Raw genomic sequence first — 20,128 nt, forward strand, 5'->3', positions numbered from 1 at the left:
TTTCCAGTTTTGGCTCTCAAGGCTGGGATTACAAGAATGCAACTGGATTGTTTTTTTTTGGCACTCCTCACAAATAAAAGGCTTGATAACCTTTCTTTTGTAGAACCTGATGTTTACTTTCTCATATGACTTGCAGATCCCCAGGAAACAGACTGCAAGATGATAAAAATCACTGGAACCAGCAGCACTGTAGACTTTTTATTACTGTAGCAAAACACAGAGCTATGTGATGATGTAAAGACTAGCACCAAAACCACGCTACTCAAAAATCCCTCAGCAGATTGGCTATGAGATCAAAAATAAGCTAGAAACCTGAGGATTTAAAGTTGTGTGCTTATGGAAAAACAGCTTACAAAAGTAGGAAAAAATATTGCTCGCCCATGTGGCTCAGCTGGTTATGATAAAACTGACTGTGAAAATCAGCAGTGCATTAACATTTTTGCTGTGCCACAGAACAAATTCCTTAGTAAAACTAAAGATTCAGTATCACTGGAGACAGCACTGGAATTATTAATACGATTTAAAATCCTGTAATCGAGGTTCTGAGCATATTAATGATATTTTACTATTTAAACTATAAAAGCAGTTATGAAAATTATAATCAGATAACAGGACTTTGTAAAACAGGACTACGCTCTTGAAAGCAATTACAAAAATATAACCTCTTTGGCCAACAACAGAATCAAGTCCCAGCTCCTGCAACAAAAGGAAATATAAAATAAACCTGTTTCTGATGAAATGAAGCCACATCTTTTCCCTGGTTTCTGGGGATTTCTCTCCTTTCCTTCATTCCAGTTCCGGTATGTTACTGGTGATTTATCTCTCCAGCTGCACAGAAATGTTAAGACTGTAGTTACATGTTTTCCTATCCTTACCTAAAAACACAGCCTCCATTAAAAGTGTAAGGAGAGACAAGGTAGAAATTGTCCCTTTATTAACTAAGGGTTAAAAAACAGACAACCAACAACAAGGATGACACTCGTCTTTGGGTTATAGCTGTTATACCTCTTACAGAAGAAATACTGTCACATGGAGATAAATTATGGGTAATATATTCTGAATTATATTTACATGGGAACTGAAGTTGTCTCTTGAATATCTCACTCAGTCATCAAACCACTTCATTCCATCAGACTGAAGGGCTGCCTGCAAAACAGGTCTCTTTCTTACCGAAATTCATCGCCAAGGTCTTCTGTGTACAATCCAATCCACCAGTGAACATCACTATTCGATAGCTAGAAAAAATTGTTTTGCCATATGTTTAGCTGTTGTTACTCTCTTATCAAAGCATTAACAAACTCCTAAGGTCAGGCACCATATTCAGACAAATAGCATCTCCTTTGGGTTCCAGTAGGAAGAACAGGTGCTAAATCCTACCCATGCTAATTTATGTCACTTCAGTAAGGTAATTCACGCAAGTAGAGCATGATCTAGTCCCCAGTTTCCACTGGATTGCTTATGTATCTTCTGCAAACTAGGAATTTAGAATTCTAGGAATTTACAGTTGTTATCTGGCTTGAAAAGGACTGCAGTCTTAGACCAGAACTTGTTCTTCCTCAACCCCTAAAAATAGATAATATCAAATACTTCCTTTTAGTATCAATATAATGGTGGTTCTTTATGTTTCCAAAATGTCTTCTATGAACATTTACTAACTTTGTATAGTCCATACAGAGATCCTTAGAGATGCTTTTCAGACTGATTGCTGCTCTCATAAAGGTTCTGTACTTCCATGGAAAAGTCACAGAAATAATGTAATTCAAACAGCCACTTATTATTACTGTGCTGACTTGATTCTGCCTTAAACTATGAACAGGCTTCACTTCCAGCATTAGCTACTAAACAGTCACAGTTTTGGGGTCTTTGGGAAAGAGCAAAGAACACACAAAAAAGTTCTGAATGTACAGGACACTGGAAGCATTTATTTTTTTCCCAAAAGAACAGAATTGCAGCCTGTGTTGTGGCAGCCACACTGTCCTTGGAGTTATAGTTAGTATTTCACCATCTTACAGCCTATATAGTAATATCAAATGAAGAAAGTAGACATTTCTGACAAGAGACTCAGGAATGCTGTCTGGTTTGCTATTGCCTGGTCTCTAAGTTTAGTTTTCTAATCATAGCACTTGGCCTACACATTACAGCTTTTACAGAAATCATGACCAATGTGATTTCAAATTCAATGCTATGAAATTTTAATCATGTTTTCTAATGACACATGTGAAGTCTATTTGGGCTGTTGAGTATTATTTTAGTGATTGACATCCTTAACTCCTGCTTCCTCAGGAAACTGGTTGCAACTGGAAACAGGTCATACTGGGAAAGCTTAGCCAAAGGCAGCAGGCTTTAAAATAGCTGCTTATGTTACTTTCTGAGACAAAACTTCAAGGAATTTAACCTGATTTCCAATGCCAAGGGAGTAGACTTGGCTTTTTCATTGCAGAATACTCACAAAGTGCCATAATATCCATAAACTTTAATGATAAATTAACTTTTAAAAGATCTCTTGTAAGTGAATTTGACTTTCAAGAGGTATTCTGATTCGTTGTTTTAAGCCATCTTAAGTTAGAAAAAATGCATCCTATTTTAAAGTTATATTTTTAAAGTCAGAAACATTCAGCTTTAGGTAAGGCAGTAACTACATCATATCACAGTCTCTAGTAGACGTGGATGAAGTCAGCCTAGCCAATTAATTTGCTTTTTCCTTATAAGCTATTACAGCTGTGAACTGGTGGTTTAAATCCAGTTCATTATATTTTGATACAAAATTACTGAAAGAGCAGATAAAAATTATGCAAATTTTCTTGGAATCTTACAATCCCCATCTTAATGCAACACAATTCTACTCATGTTCTCTATTACAAGTTAAAAGCAGACAAGGTTGTACACAGTGCAAGCAAAACTACATGTGGGTCAAGAGCTTTCCAGCCCAGCTATTGCTTAGCTTCAAATTTGCTTGTTACATTAGAGCAGTTCTACAAAAACTCTGCTTTCATCCAGAGGATGGAATTCAGAGACAGATCTCTTTTTTCCCCCATATAAATATCCAGTTACAAAGGAATTTACTTCAGGAGACACCATACACAGAGGAAAAGGTAATCTATTTTGCAAGGTCCTAAGCACCCACCTTTATGGTTTAGAGTTCTAGATTTAATTAAGGTGCAGATAAATTGTTATTTCTTCTTTCTTGGGCAGCTCTTCTTAGGGGTAACCTTTCAAACCATTTTAGACTATAAAGACCATCTTGAACATCTGGACTTACTGGCCACCTCATGCTATTATGCCCACTGAAATGTCCCTCAATATTGTGACCTGATGACCAGCTCTAAGTTGCTGAATAAGAACAGAGTATTACTGTGGAACTGTGCTGGATCAGGAGAGCACTGTATGAACACCTGAGGAACCACAACAGGTCCTCTCAGTCATGGAGGGGTGGGGAAAGAAGAAGAAACAGGAAGGATATGAAGGGTGTAAAAGAGAAGGTTTGTTTCCATATATGAAATACACTTTCCTCTTTACCCCTAATTACTTTGACAAAGTTGGGACAGGAAGCTGGTTTTTGCTCCTCTTGGTTCTTTTGAGGCAGACTGACTGACCCGCTCTTCAGCGGAGACAATTCTGCAGATTCTGAAATGTTACTGACTTCTGTACCTAAGTGGGGCTTCAAGGTGGCATGTGGGAAGGGAAGACATCAAGACAATTATTTCTACAGTAAAGTATCTTTTAGATTCTACGTGGAGCGAAAGGTAGCCAGCTATTCCAAAAGATGCAGCAGAAAATAGCCAGTTACTGCCTGAGGGTGCATTTTTTTCAAAGGGGTAGTTTTTGTTACCTTCTTAATTTTATTCTGAATAAAGGCTTGTTCACCAAAAGAATTTATTGTTGCCATTCCACTGCGAAGCCAGCCACAGACAAACTCATACGTTTCCCAGTTTGTAGGACTGACATGGAAAAGATATTCTGCTCCTTGATAATATAACCACGGAAGTTCTAGAAAACAAACACAACAGTCAGTGCTGTACAGGGGTAAAAACCCATTTCAAGTCTCATTCTTTGTGATCCTCATGGCCTACCTTGATTTATGTGTCAGAGGACAAATACGCCACAACCGACAGCAGAACCATATTTAACGTATCAATTGGTATGGGGGGAGGGGGGGAAAGTAGTATGAGTAATTTACTTTTTTTAATACTCTACCCTGTGATAGTCCAGTAACATGCAAAGAGTTGCCCAGCCTCTGCAAAAAGGCAGTTAAAATGTAATGGAGAGGTTATCAAACTCCCGTGCTTCTTACTGGCAAAATTCCTTTACCTAACCTAAGTAGCATCTGATGTTTCAAGTGATCCTAAACAAGAGACTGGCTGATTTTGATCTGTAGCAACAAGTTCCTACAAGGTACTTAATGCAAATTTTTAACTTTGAACATTTTAGTTATTTAATTTTTACCAATAGCTTAAATTCCATTTCCAAATAATAATGTTGCAAGATGTGAAAAAAGAAAATATTTTCATACCACCAATGTACCAATCTGGATTCTTTGGTTTAACACCTGCAAAAAAAACATAAATAAATTAAAGCATTGTTAATTAAGAATTAAAAGAGATATTCCATTAAAATTGCTTTTTCCACATGAGGAGGATTTAATTAAAACCATAACAAATATTGTTATTCTCATTAATGGACAAAAAACCCCATAAAAATGAATTAAACATGGAATAAAATAAAATAATTGCTACACTTACTAAACTACATTTTTAGTGAACTTTGTGAATAAGAACTTTGCTTAAGTCCTGCTAACTAATTTTCCATTATTGTTAACCATTTTTAAACTGACAGCACATATCAGACCTGTTAACTGGCCAACAAGCCCTAATGGCCACAAATAGCTTTGCCATGATTTCACGGAGAAGACCAATGAGGAGAACTCCAGATTTGCTAAAAAGCAGGCTTACAGATATTTATTTTTTTAAGTTGTCTCTTCTTAATTGCAAGCAATGCATAAAATAAACAATGTATGGTAATTAAAATTTCACCTTTTGGTATTTTGCATATCCATTCACGCCTCTCGTTGCAGTGTGCTGGGAAGACTGTTCTATTTACTTTGAACACACCACAGTTTCTTGAGTCATCTTGAGCAACATACTTGCTCTCCAAAAATGAAGATACAACCTAAAAACAGCACATTCATTATCTTTCATTGACAGTCCAAGATGAAGCATTTAGAATTATCATTGTGGAGAAAAAGGCAAGATCTGGAGACGTGAGTACGGTAGGAATATCGTGAGTAACAACTAGAGGATCAACTTAAATTAGTTAGAATCTGTAATCATGTCCTCACAGTGTCCTGTTCAACTGTCCCATCTTATCTCAGACTCCTTCTTCATAAAAATAACTGAATAGCTATGAAACCTAACAATTTTTTACATTATTAGCAATGGTTGCCAGTGGTTGGCCATACCTAACAGACTTAGCTTTAGTTCAACACGTGACATGACTGGATTTTGCACTTGCATTCTGAAATTGCTTAAATAGTGACAACAGAGCTGCCATTGCTCTTTAAGGGTGAAAACCAATTACAGTTTAAAAACTGCCCCTTCTTCAGTTGTTTAATGTTTAAATCCTGGGTACTAACCACTACTGTGGCACGTGGCACCAACGTCTTCAGGCACTCAAAATCAAGTGGTATTAAGAAAAAACTTAGCTCTGAATGCAGGCATGAAGCTAAAAGTCATCAAATACAGCTTGTAAGCAGAGCTCTTGAGGCTTTCCAGTGTAGGTGTGTATATAGAGATACACATGTATGTGCTCACCCTGCACATCCCTGGTCCTGGGTTAAGCACAATGCGCTTTGCAGGGGAGAGCACATCTGCAAACCTTTATGGTCCTAACAAATTCCTTTGGCATTTGCACAACCCTTTTGCAAAGGTTGTTATTTTAATAGTAATGTACTATTAATCCTACGGTAAAAATTACTTGAAGTATGTGGACATGAGAAATAAACAGTGTTCTGGGCCAGTGTTTGCTCACAAGGCTTATTTTTTGTCAACTTCTATTCAGGTATTGCTGGAAAGGTTACTGAAATATACAGTATACAGATAGTTACAGGTGTTTTGTCAGACCACTGCCACGTCCCTCCAGAAAGCTGGTTTCTTTTATTAAATCCAATCCAGAACTGTCTTTCTTCTGTTCTATGATGGAAACAAAATAATATTTCTCACACATTTTTTCCTTAGCTATTTCAGAGATTACCTTTTAAATAGTACAAATACCCATATTAATTTCTTCTTGATTTCAATATCTTATTCTGTAATGGATTTCTTAATGTACTAGTATCCTTAAAGTAAGCTCTTGTTTTCCTACTAGGATGTTAAATTATACTTTTAAAGATGAAAATATATAAAATAGGTTTAAAATTGCCAAAACCCCATTTCAACATGGAATGTTAACTCACAACAATATTACCTTGACATTAACAGTTGCTCAACATCTAATACAAAGATATTATTCAAAAATAATCACATTACATTGTTGCTACTACACTTCTTTTCAACTATTTCTAAGTTCATGTTAGTCAAAAATAGAGACTTCTTCAGTAACATATTTTTACATCTTAGCATGACTAAGATAAATCTTGTTGGTCTTAAAATACATATTTACCTATCAAAAATTGTATGTAATAAATTGTTTAAAAATGTCTCTTCATAGATATGGCTAAAACTAACAAGGTGTGCTCCAAAGTCTTGGCATAATGCTTCTGCTTCATCCCATGTTCTTCTCATCAGAACTTTCTCATTGTGAAATATCTGCAATAAAATAAACACTTCCATAAATGCAGTTCATTTTGGATAGCAGTTGTTTCAGAAACCCATTAAAAAATCAAATATTATCTGCAGGTTTTCCTGCAGGTATTTCCTACAATAAAGCCATGTATATTCCAAGGATAGCTCTAATTCAAGTCTTCAGACTTTCACATGCTTTATAACACAGTGAAGGATGGTAATAATTAACTTTTGTTTTTTTAAATAAAAGACATAAAGCTTTATAACAGTGTATCCACAAGCTGATGCAGAATCAGAAAAATCCAAAGTAAGTTTGCCATGTACCTTGTAGCAGTAGAACAGATTGGCTTCTGACTCCCATCCAAAATAGCAAGAACTCAAATGTTTTTGAAAAGTAAGTTCAGGTTCTTCGTAAGAACTGATTTTTAGCTTGCACAATGACATCGCTTTGAAGTTCTTACAGCTTTTCACCTCCCAGTAACCAACGGGGTGCTGCCCTCGCATAGCCACACAGCCTCCAGAATGACCTTGACATGGGAGTAAGTGTTGAGTATCAGAATAAAGCATTTGTACATTGTGAAATTTTGGTAAGTGACTGCTTTTTTTGGCATCGGATTCTGGATAAAAGCTCAATGAACTTAAAAAAGCAGCAAATTCTCCAGTCAGCAACAAGTTTACAAGCCTGTTTTGGCTGACTTGAGCTTGTAAAATGAACCATGACAAAGGATTCTTCCCTCAAAATGCAGATTAAAGGCAATTTAAAATACTATTTCTGCAAGCTGCAGTAGTAAAACAATAAAGGTACAGTGGCCAAAACTCAGAAGCAATTACTGAAATGGATTGTCTTTTTTTTATCTCTATACTTGGGTATTGCTACGATGTTTCCATTTCAAAGGATGAACATATATTTAACACTGTCGGTTTTATCTTCTTGGAGTGTTTTCCTTTTTGGATTATTATAAAATAAAAAAATCAAACAAGCAAACCAAGTATCAGTAAACTAAAGGGGAAGCAGAAAAAACTTCCATTGCCAGAAATGTATCTAAGACAAACTCTCCCCTCTTTTTCTATATAAAATGAAAATTACAAACTGTGACTGTTACTGAATATAATTAATTACTACTCTGGGATCTTTTGAGGGGAGTATCAGGAAGTCTTGATGACCTCCTTGAAAAGGCCATACAGAAATGCATGTAAAACGATTCATGGAAAAAGAAAGTACATTTTTTTTCCTGACTCAGTATTTTCCTAGTGACTGCTGCTGTAAAAGAGCTCATCTCCAACTCATGAGTTTCCATATTATTATTTGCCTTCCTGAGAGATGATGGAAAAATGGGGCTGGAAAAACCTATCTATGTCTGAGCAGAGCCCTAAAATGTTGGGCTGTGTCTTCTAGGAGACTATGGCTGTCAATTCCCCTTAAGGGGGAATTCCCCTTAATTCCCCACCTAAGGGAAGAGTGATGTCCAGCATCCTGCCACAAGCAAGGACCTCACCATAACAGCGCCCAGCTGGAAAGCAGGGAAGAAAGCTCTGGCTTCTCCATATCTGCCAACTTATCTAACTCCATCCATGGTAGGAAGTTGCACAGCCAACATCACATGTAAGCTTATCTCTCTGCTCTCTCGACTAGGCAGGGAGGAAAGGACGGGGACTCTTCAGTCACTGCTAAGCCACTTCTCTTTTTATCTGCGTGTTACTCACGTGGTTGGTACTTGTTCCAGTTTGTGTAGCTCACAGAGCGGTTCTTTCCTGCTGTACTTAGCCAAAAGTATTCTCCTGTGTTATTAAGGTCTTGAAGACCTATCCAAAAATAAGTTTTCTCAGATTTCACCATGCTATGGATCATGCTGTTGATAAACGCTTGTTCAAACCTTAATAAAATAATCAAGACAAAAAGCTTATTAGAATAAAATTGGTCAACTGGTATTTATAGCTCTCATTAAGTGATTGGAATTGTGAGAGAAAAAAAACATAAGAGGTTCTTAATTTTCTTTGTAGAATGCTGTGGGGAACTTCAGGCACAAGTCTGTGGTCAAACCATAATTTTTGCCTCTTTTTTTTTTTTCTCAGCACTTCAGCACAGAGGAAAAATGGTAGATTAAGACTCAATAACCTTAATGCTTACACTAGAAGTTGTAAAGCTAGAATATATTAATGATGCACAGACAAAAATAAGAAAATCCTTGCATGAAGGGGAAAAAAAAGTAGCAGGATCTGAAAAAGCTACTGAAGAAAGAAAAGAAAAGAAAAAACTGCACAGGAGTATCCTATTAGAACCAGACACACAAAACAGCACAGAGAAATCAGAGCCCAAGGGCTCAAAGCCCTAGCTGAGCTGACTACAGGAGCAATCACTTAAGTTCCTCATTAAAGTTATATGAGAGATTAACACCTTTTTGCAAGTAATAATTGGTGCATAGAGTAACCAATTTATAATTTAAATGTAATTTATTCAGATATAATTGGGATAGCATTATACAAAAAAATGCTCTTGTTTATGAGCACATTTAACCAGCTTCCTCTGAAAATATAAGCAGCAAAGTAAATTCCATTCTGACAAAGACTTATAGAAGTTCTTGGTTTCACACATTGTGAAAAGGATGGCTAAATATAAAGATTACATTCATGTAAAAAACTGAATGCATCTGTAACACTAAGAATGACTAAACTTTTATGTGATTTTCATTTCCTCTGCATGTTCTCTTTTTATATCAACTCTCCTCCTCTACAACCTGCTTTTTAATGAGTACTCTAGGATCAATACAATGAAAAGTTTTTGTAGTTTTCACACCAGAACAGCAAATCTCAGCAGTAATAAAAAAAAAAAAAAAAAAAACAACAAACCACAAATGGATTCCTTTGCCACTCCAACATTGGAATTGGGAACTAACATAATAAACCATGATGGCTACACCCAGCAAAAATCAAATAAAAAGAAATAAGCAGAAAAAGAAATAAGCAGAAAAAGAAGACAAGAGTCCCAGAGTCAAGGGTCCCAGAGATAAGCAGCATGCCTTCAGCTCCCTGTAACATTTGAGCTGCAAATGCTCAGCTGCACAGAATTTGTCCTTTATCTGCCCCATAAGGATTATTCTTGTCCTGCAGGACAACACTGAATGCAGCGTGTGCCATCCTGAAACCTCCTGGCAGGCCAAATACCACTGATGTAAACCCCTATGTAGGATTAGCCTGTGTTTTCCTCAGATTTCTAACTATCATTCATCTGGTTTGCTGGTGGTTACAGTACATCTTAAAGGGAGGGTAGATACCCTTCCTACCATTTTGTTGGGTTTTTTTCTAAAGTAAATACATGGAAGGTAAAGTATGTATATAATATATCTATCAGTATGTCATAAACTTTAATGGGAATCCAAAATAGAGGGTAAATCACAACAAGCGATGAGAGAAAACCTACGCATCTGGACATCTGCAGAGGAGAAAGCCTTTACTGAAGCTGGAATACAGGTAAATAGAAACAAAGTAAGAGAAGACAGACCTCAAATGCTTTCAAACATTTACCCTCTCCCCCATTTTGCTGAGAACTCATGTAAAATGCATACATAAATAGAAACATTTATAAAACAGTAATTGATTTGGATTAAAGTGTTTTAGGTCTTGATTACAAAAATTAAATATATTTTAATTTTTCAGTGTAGTTTCCAAGTATACAAATAAAGTTTCTTAAAGGTATTACGTACCTCTGTAGAAAGTATTTTGTTTCAATTCTTGCATGCTCACGTGTGCATATTGCATTGTGTTTACAAACCTAACAATTGCTTTTTACAAAATTTACTTTCAATTAAAAAATAAAGCAAAATGCAACTTTTATTTTAGCCAATGTTAGTAATTATACTCACCTCTCATGCAAATATTATTTCATAATGGTAATATCTTTCACCATGCAACACTATCTAAAATTAGAATAGCTCTTGTTAGAGTCATCTTGACACTGTCTATAAGAATTAACTACCTGTTTGTTACTGATACAAGTGCAGATGGGCAGAAATAACCACTGGAAGCATGTTCAAAACTTCGAGGGGTACTGTCGATTTTGTAACAATATCCACCATGTCTTTCCCATCCCTTAAAAGAAATGAACATTATTTTATAGATTATTAATTATTCTGTAGTTGTTAGAAACTTCATCCCCTTTTGTACTTTCTGTCTGAACATCACTGATGTCCCTACAGCCCTTTTCCTTTCTACTGTGGTTCAAGATTAGCTATCCTCAAGGTCACTGAAAAGTGGGTAAATTTAAAAAAATTTAAAGTTTAAATCTTTAAATGGTGCAAAAACTGGCTTAACATACATATACACAAAAACATCTTTGATGGGTATGACAAAAATGTGGTCAACAGATAAGGCACTCTTCCCATATTACTTTTGTTTCAATTTTATACTCAGAATATTGTTTTACTGACTGAATTTGAAGGAGGTACACCAAGCCCCTCAGCCAGCCACCTCTTTGCATGAAGTGTGTAGTAGCACTTAATGGTTTCCACTTGTGGTAACTCATTACTGGTATCTAATACCTGAAGGGCAGAGTAAACACTGCCATGTCAGCTTCAGTTCAGTTGTTACAACAATTACAACTGCCCTTTGTCTTCAACTGTAAACAGAAATATTTGTTAAAGAAATTGCTGGCCTTTCATGTAGCAATGCACTCCAGTTATTTACCTTTTCTCAGCTTCCTTTCTCCTCCTCAAATGGGACTTTCAAAATAAATAAATAAATTAAAAAAGAATTCCAATTAATACTCATCCTACCTTAATAAAGCAAAATTAAAATAACACATTTTCATGGTTTATGAGTCAGAACACTGAGCCAGTGATCAGCTTGACTTATTTCTTATTATTCATCTCTTATTTCTTGTTATTGATCTCTTGGAGCTCCAAAGGTGCTAGCAGGACTAGTGAGTCCTGCCTGTTAGGAGTTCATGCAACATTCCCGCCTGGCTATCCTGCATAAGTGTTTTAAATGACCAGGAGAATAAAAAAATAAACCATCCTGTCTAAACGTGAAGCCCCACATAGACAGGAGAACCACCCAACATTGATTTGGCTCTTCCACAAGGGAGGTGCTCACCAAGCAGCTCAACAGGGAGCAGCTCAACAGACCCAGGCCAGCACCATCAAACAAACCTTTTTTCATCATCCCGCTTCCGTGCTTGGAAGACAGCTTGACACAGCCCTTGGTATGGGAAGGAAGCACTGAAGCAAAATGAACCACAGTCTCAAAGTCTGTGGTTTCACCTGCATGACACACATGCAGCACTCAGTTGTTAGTCCATTTCTTTTTGCAAAGCCAACATCCAGGTTGAGGCTCTCTCCTGTCTCTGTACCAATGAGCTAGAACGTCCCTGCAGGAAAAGTTCTTTGGCAGGTGCCAAGGGCTCTGCAGTGCCTGGGGACACAGTAACACCTCTTCCACTCCAATGTGCACTTAAACTCAGGGCAGTAAAGGCTGGAAGAGGGCTAAATATTGACTAAGAAACCCTCTGTGGGGACGCAGTAAGAAACAGCAAATGGCTGGTTTCCTTCAAGTGGATACTTGAGTGATAAATTCACCGGTTCAAAGGAGGCAAACACAGCGATCCTAATGTCTCAAAATTTTAATCTGGAGCAAATGGCACTGTGTAACCCTCTTAAAGCTTTCTTTGTGCCTAAAGATTGAAGTAGTTATTTTACACTCATCTTTAAAGAAAATCACAAAACTGTGGAGTAACTGGAGGCCAGTAAGCTTGTATTAAGGGCAAGCACAGATTGAGAAATTTCAAACTTAAAACATCATGGCAGATGGCATTCTGTGCAGATAAATATGAAGTGATGCACACAGGAACCAGTCCTGCACCCCACAATCATTTATGATGTATGAAGTGAGGGACAGCTACCTCACTCCTACCATGCATGAACAAAATTTGGGGGTTATGATGGTTCAGTTCCATGAAACATCAACTTAGTCAAAAAGTCAAATTGAACCTTAAAGAATTATGAGGACAGAAAGAACAGAGAAGGTTATATGGTGCTTTTAAATTAACTTTTTGCCATTTTTTAAAAATTCTGACCCCTAGTCTCAGAAAAGGATAATAGAAAAGAAGGGCAACAAGTATGATGAAATATATGAAGCTGCTTCCACACAAGCATGAACTGAGCAGGCTGGGACTCCTCAGCCTGGAAAGAGGTGATGCCTTAGGGAGGATATGACACTGGTCTACAAAATGGTTAGTGCCATCAAAGTGGGTGACTACTTCAGTACAAGACCTTGGGGACAAGAAAAACCAGATAAGCTAGCAGGGGGAAGGCTCCACAAGGAAAGAAGGTGCCATTATTTTATTCAAAGGGTAGATTTACAGAACCATTATCTAAGTAACACTATGAAGGCAAAGAGTTTGTGTGAGTCCAGGAAGAAATTATCAACCGCTTCAAGGGTTATACCCTATGTGGGCTGTTAAGATACGCAAAGCTTAAAAGGAAATCCCAGAACAGTTGAGGGGTCAAGGGAAAACTGGGGGAAGCTCTATCTGTATTTGCCCTGTCCTGCTTTGCCCCAAACATAATTTGCAGCCAGCTGTGGGAGACAGAACATGAGGCCGAATAGACCCTGATTCTGAGCAGCTGCCTTTCTGATCTTTAAGATGTTTTGTAGCTGTAATAGCAATCCTCAAAAGTACAATTCCCTCCTGTTACAATAGCCATAAAGACAAATGCTCAATTCAGCACTATACTGTTATCTTTTGATGTACTAATTAAAGTGTAGAGGACCAGAGAAATTTGCCAATACAAACACAGTCAGTTCCACACACATAAACCTCCAACTCAATTATCAAGCAACTGACAGCTCTACAACCTGTTTCAAAAGCTGGTTGAAAGAAAATGTTTAAATCTGTTATTTCAGTATTGGGGAAAACTGCCCAGAGAATCTGACCTTTGCAATAAAATATGTATTCTCATTAATAGCCTGCTGACTAGAAAAAAAGAATAGTTGACCTGCTAGGGGAAGCAAGTGTTTAGTACATTTTATGTCTTAGGGTGACAGGAGTGCTGGAAAAGAAGAGCTCAGGTTTCTGCAGAAACTTGGTATGGACATATTACAAAAACTGCAATCAGCAGAACCACAGAAAATGTTAAAGGCGAGTTAATCTGATGCACAAGTCATAAAATCAACATGAGATGAAAGCCCACTAATAACATGTAAGACTCTAAAGCTTTAGAAAAGCAAACAACTGTGCCCGAGGCCAAAGCTCCCTGAGAATCTACCAGCAATCCAACACGAATGACAGTACAAGGTTAATGAAGCAAAAGATCAAATGTGAGAAACATCAGTAGATATTCTGTACATTTAGGTAGGTCAGCAACAGAAAAATGGGTGGAAAAAAAAGTAAATCTGGATTAAATAAAGACATAGCCCTGGAAAATCTGGCCAATAACATACATATTGAATGTTAAAAGTGAGTTGTTAAGACAAAATGTCTGAAATCAAATGTTGTTTTGAGTAAGCTTAGTACTGACTTGTTTTGATTAAATGAATGTAACTTTCTTCACATCAGAAAAAGTATCTATCAAAACCCAGGGACTATAAAGGGTTCAGCAGATGTTTTCACAAGGTATGAAACATCAAGACACAGAAATTTATCTGGAGTAGGAGGTCAGCTAGAGCAGACCAAACTACCTATGACTCAATTCTCTTGAGTCTCAACCCTGTGAGGTACCAAAAGCTGAAGTGCTGTCAAGCTCCTGACTACAACTGGAAGAATTCATGCTCTGCACATTTTTCACATGGTCAGGACTATGACAAACCTTTCTGACACTAATAACACACAGAATTCTTGAGTGATGAAATTGGTCCAAATGAAACTTACACAGCACCCCAAACTTCTGAAAATGTTAAGCTGCAACTAAGCAGTAACTTCTGCCTCCAGAACACTGGATCTGACCACTGTCTGGGGAAAAACTGCCTCCAACCCCAAACAGTTCAGTTTCAACCTGCTTATAGTTGAACTAAACTGGTTGTGTTTCTTGACTTTTCAAGAATCTTAGAATCACAGAATGGTTTGTGTTGGAAGGGACCTTAAAGGACATCTAGTCCAACCCCCTGCCATGGGCAGGGACATCTTCAACTAGATCAGGTGGCTCAGAGCTGGGTCCAACCCAATCTTAAATGTTTTAAGGGATGGGGCATTTATCATCTCTCTGGGCAACCTGTTCCAGTGCTTCACCATGCTGACTGTAAAAACTTTCTTCCTGTCATCTAGTCTAAATCTACCCTCTTTCAGTTTAAAACCATTACCCCTTGTCCCATTGCTACAGAGCCTGCTAAAAAGTTTGTCCCCATCTTTCTTACAGGCCCCCTTTAAGTATTGAAAGGCCACAATAAAGTCTCCCAAAAGAAAAAGTACAAGAAATTTTAAAAGGAATACAATGAGCTAGAAGATAAAGCAAGTTAGACAAGAGATTTTTCTTGATAAAAAAGTTCACAAAATTCCTTCAAAATTCTGAACAAAATCTGAACAACACAAAGTCTACAAGTTTGTTCTTTATATATTATAAAATCATACTTTATGGCAAATAAAAATCCTACTTTAACATGTTACATTTTACTACCAGAATTCAGAGCCTAGAAGTCTGAAAATCTGCTGTAATGCCCTATTTAGATAGCTGTGCTCCTTCCCATTTGTGATTGAAAGTAAAAGGAATGCTAATGTACTAGTGGAAGAGTTCATTCTCCATGTCAATGAAATTGATCGGTTTTCACCCTGACACTCCGTTTCAATGTATGAAAACCATGTGTGGGGTGAGGCATCATGTAACAGCCATTGTTTGCACAGATGGTGGAAAAAAGTTTTCACTTTTGATCTAGAAAGAGATAGGAACCTGGGTCACAGCTGCTGACAACACAATGAGCCATGAAAGGCATTTTAGGTAAACTTTTAACCTTACATTAAAATGTAGTTTACATACTTTTAAGGAAAACAGTGAGATTTTTGCTAGTAAAACATTCATTTCTTTAATATGAAAAACTAAAATTATCTATTTACATCCACATGTTCTGTAGCTTATTTAGAGGTTTCCTATGTAATTCTGTTTTGTTAGTAAGTTTCTAAAACAAACAAAATCCCTTACCTCTGTACAACCTGATTCCTGATCATGATAGTCATGATTAAATTCCCCTGCTTTTTTACAAATGTAGAAATATCTGTCTTCACATTTTTTAACCTTCCAACGTCCTTCCTAAAGGGAAAAAAAAATATATTCTGTACATACTCATATTCTCAAGCACATCTATACACACATTAGATTACACTCCCTCCTTCTATTTAAACTTTAAAGTAAAAACAAGCAATTTTTCTCACTCAATCTGCTTATCCTTAGATGGTCCGTTTATTTCTACCAACATTGTCAGCAGCACTTTTCAAATCAACCATATGAAAGAGTTTGTCTCTCTGAATTACTCTTTGGGCTGTAATGCATTTCAATTAACTAACACTAAGGCCATGCCAGAGCACTTACTTTCATAATCCTGTACTCAACTTTCTCCTTATCTATTATTCTTCTTTGTAAGATTAATCTTTATATTTGAACAGTCCTTTCTCAAGATATTACAAAGTTTGTAGTATTTAATTTTCAGACATCCATACATACTGGACATGTACCAAAAATAACACTTAAAGAATTATATCTTGAACATCCTTCTCCTTTTCATATTTTTGTTTGTTTGTTTACCCTTGAAAACTGAGTAAAATATGGTTTTGTGCATCTAAACCCTGCAATTTCACCAAAGTCCTATCTTCTGCTTCCAATGGGAACCTACTTTTCCAAGTAATTGTCTGGTCTTTCCCGTGAGTTAAATGTTGCAATATGGACCCGTTACTGTAGAGACAACAAACTCTTTTGATACAGTTTTCACACACGGACAAAACATACTTCATAAAAGAAAAAAAAATATAATGCCACTTGTGTAAGTTATGTATTTTAAAAAGTATGCACATTGAGAAAATTAAGTATTATAAGCTAGAATAAAAGTGTCTTTTTTTTTTTTCAAAAAAAAAAGGCAACTTACAGGCCCTTGTGCCGAAACACAGAGTTGTCCTGTTCTTTGAAAGCTGTCAGGTTCTTTGCTGTGCCAGTTAGAGAATTTTACTGGGGTGCCATCTGACCACTCAAAAACAACTGAGGTGTCATTACTGTATAACCCAATCCATGTTTCAGTTACATTTTCTGTAAAGGAATAAGTGAGTTCAGATTTTCATGTTGAAGAAATAATCTCTGTTGCTCCTGTAACATCAAAACCTCTATTGAGAAAATCCCATGAATAATTTTCAAGAATTACCTTCTTTCAGGAAAAAAAAAAAAAAAGCACTGCATGAACTTGAGAAAGCCTTATTGATGAGATAATGTTCTACTGCCCTTGAAGACTAAATTATTTTAAAAACAGGTAAACATACATAATAATATGCTTTGAAATCCCAAAAAATACAAATCAAGAGCATATGCACTTTTTTTAAGTGCACAGGGCAGAAAGCTTAACATGGAAAAGAAAGATTTCTTTTTGTAATCTTCCATGGTACATCCAGCTCTAGGTTTTTCTGAGTGATGCTTGTAAGTGCCAGTGACAGCACAGTTCTAGCCACAGTGGCTGGCAAACATAAGAAAAACAAGCCTTGTGGTGTGATGGAATGTCTTACTTGACCAGCTACTACAGCCAGAAAAATCAGACAGGCTTTCAGGCACCGAAGACCTTCTCTGGAAGAGAAGCCTGAAGTAGGTCTGAAACAGAAGCTGCAGACTTCAACGCTGATTACAATTGTCTCTATCTAATATAGCACCTCTGGAAAAAACAGTATGGAGGGTATTAACAGAGGTAAGGAAGATGATACAGTGGTTAATCTCTTAGGAGAAAGACAAGACAGAGAAGTGCATGGGTGACAGAAGGGATGATAATGAGAGATGATGTCCAGTAAATCTAATGTAATGCACTGTTCTGCAACCACAAGGATGGGACAGAATTGATAAAACATGTTCCTGTGCCCCAGCTCTAGGCAACTTAAATTCATGGACAAACTGTGCAGCTGTGCCAGCACAATGATGTCAGCTGGAGACACAAAATACTCACTTTCCTGCTGTTATGACAAAAATCTTGGCATTGCTGCACTGAAGAGCTTTTGTTCATTAAGCTCCTTGTATAATTATGCTACCTCCTAGAACTATGTGGACTAGCAGAACACCTTTGATAAACCTCACTGCCATTGAAAGAGACTCTGCCAACAGACCAGCAGCAACAACTTTTCATTGTGGACAAGGCCAGCTTGAAAGCAGAAGATACTCTGAATTGTTGTTGCTTCTTAGCACAATTCTCACATGAGAAGGATCACTGAATATTTTGCAACAGTTTGCAATGACCCAGCTGAGAACAGGAAAGGACGAAAGCTAATGTGCTTACTGTGTCCTCACCATGTTTACTTTGTGGATTAATTTATTTATTTGAAGTATGATTATTGGAAAAGGTGATGCTATGCATTTTTAAGACTCCCAGAAGGAGCATGCATCATGCCTTCTTTTTTTGTAAACATAATTTGAGTGAACCACATACTATAACGCTTAAGTGGCTAAAAATATTAAAAGAGCACAAAAGAGCATCACAAAACTCTTCAAGAAATGCTGCACACATTAAAGTAACTCTCAAAACTCACCACTTTCAAGCAAGTTAAGAAGCAGCTCTGCATCTGCCATAGAGGACATACTAATGAGCCCACTGCCATCACTTTGGCATGAGAGAAAAGCATCGTTCCAGCTCTTCTCCTCCTGATGGAGCCTGTAGCAGTTGCGGTTGTGTGGGTACCAGCCAGCGTCACAACGAGTGGTGTAATACTTCCATGTGTCTTTCAATTAAGCATACAAAGTTTGTGCACATTAGATAGAATTGCCAAGGTTATACTATGTTCATAACACATTCAGAACTTTTTTTTCCTTTTTTTAAATCTTCAAATGTTGAAAACAGAAGTCATACAAGAAGACTTAAGGAGGCCAAAATACACACTTCGTGGAGCATCACTTACCAAACAAACTGAAATTTCTACCACTTTATTTAATGACTCAACTGTTTGGACTGCTGGACTGGTGCAAACACACTAACAGATCTGTTCTTCAGCTTAAAATATATTGTATCTCCCTTATTACATCTGAATCTGATTTAAAAATAACAGCAAAGCTTTTTCAGATGCATTATGTATGAAGAGTTTGCAAGTCCTTTCTCATTATCTGCACCACATAGCAAAACTTCCTAAGTCATGAAGAAGCTGAATCCATGCAAGTTGTTCTTATCAAAACAAAAAATAATGTTCTAATAAACTCAATTCTGTGTTTTACTTTCCCACAGAATGGGAGTCCGAGACAGTCCATGTACTATATAGCCTATACTCATTATATAAACATTTTTCTAAATGTACAAGTTTTAAGTGGCATTTATACAACTTTCTTCTCTGTGGGCCACTGGTTAATTCTATTTGAAGCTGAAAACTTATTTTCAAACTCAGAAGCGTGGCTCTACTGTAATATAGAGAAAACGACCATTGTGTAAGCCTCTGATGATTTAAGGATCCAACTAAATGCTGTGTATATTAAAATTATTTGTTAGCTTTAAGACTCTCAGCACGTTTTCCAGGACTGCATTTAAACAGAAGAAAGTGTTACTACTGTCACTAGTAACTCCAGTTCTGAGACCCTCAGTTCAAGGACAGGGAACTGCTTGAAAGAGTCCAGTGCACAGCCAAGGTCGAACATCTCCCTTATGAGGAAAGGCTGGAAGAGCTGGAGCATAGGAGGTTCCACATAAACATGAGGAAAACCTTTTTCACTGTGAGGGTCATAGAGCACTGGAAGTGGCTGCCCAGAGAGGTTGTGGAGTCTCCTTCTCTGGAGACATTCAAAACCCGCCTGGACGTGTTCCTGTGTAACCTACTCCTGGGGATGCTGCTCTGGCAGGGCAGTTGGACTGGATGATCTTTTGAGGTCCCTTTCTACCCCTGAGATTCTGTGATTCTCTGTGTGTGATTCAGTTAAATTAAATTGTATTCAACTTAAACGATCAAACCTATGCATTTAGTCCAGCTAAGACTGTTCTGCAGACTTCATATTCAGGTGGCCTCCTCTTGTTCTCCTTCCATACCCACAAATAGCATACATTGACATAGAGAGACTTACCCAATGTTTCATGCTCTGTCTTATTTAAATTTTTTTTGCATATGAAAGGCAATCCAGATTCACACAAATAACTTTTCCAGCCATACTTCAACTTAGAATCAATCACTGCACAATTATTTTCTTTAAAATGGTAATCAGAGACATCTGCAAAGA

General features: G+C 37.1%; 1 protein-coding gene across 4 annotated transcripts in view; it reads right to left on the reverse strand.

The window, feature by feature from the left end:
• The window catches only part of PLA2R1 (phospholipase A2 receptor 1), a 55,166-nt gene that overhangs the window by 25,877 nt on the left and 9,161 nt on the right, over positions 1-20,128 (reverse strand). For all 4 annotated transcript variants that reach the window (XR_007889891.1, XR_007889890.1, XM_051623374.1 and 1 more), the window contains exons 6-19: positions 19,976-20,119; positions 18,466-18,654; positions 16,836-16,993; positions 15,899-16,006; positions 10,750-10,862; positions 8,481-8,650; positions 7,101-7,303; positions 6,655-6,800; positions 6,101-6,185; positions 5,031-5,166; positions 4,511-4,546; positions 3,830-3,987; positions 1,171-1,235; positions 725-828 (exon numbers count right to left, since the gene is read on the reverse strand). Coding sequence is in view for 2 of the 4 variants with exons in the window: in XM_051623374.1 (XP_051479334.1) it covers positions 725-828; positions 1,171-1,235; positions 3,830-3,987; positions 4,511-4,546; positions 5,031-5,166; positions 6,101-6,185; positions 6,655-6,800; positions 7,101-7,303; positions 8,481-8,650; positions 10,750-10,862; positions 15,899-16,006; positions 16,836-16,993; positions 18,466-18,654; positions 19,976-20,119 (1,815 nt within the window). In the remaining 2 variants the exon portion in view is untranslated. The remainder of the gene's footprint in view (positions 1-724; positions 829-1,170; positions 1,236-3,829; positions 3,988-4,510; positions 4,547-5,030; positions 5,167-6,100; positions 6,186-6,654; positions 6,801-7,100; positions 7,304-8,480; positions 8,651-10,749; positions 10,863-15,898; positions 16,007-16,835; positions 16,994-18,465; positions 18,655-19,975; positions 20,120-20,128) is intronic.

The sequence above is a fragment of the Apus apus genome, chromosome 6, assembly GCF_020740795.1.
Source record: "Apus apus isolate bApuApu2 chromosome 6, bApuApu2.pri.cur, whole genome shotgun sequence".
NCBI classification, from domain to species: domain Eukaryota; kingdom Metazoa; phylum Chordata; class Aves; order Apodiformes; family Apodidae; genus Apus; species Apus apus.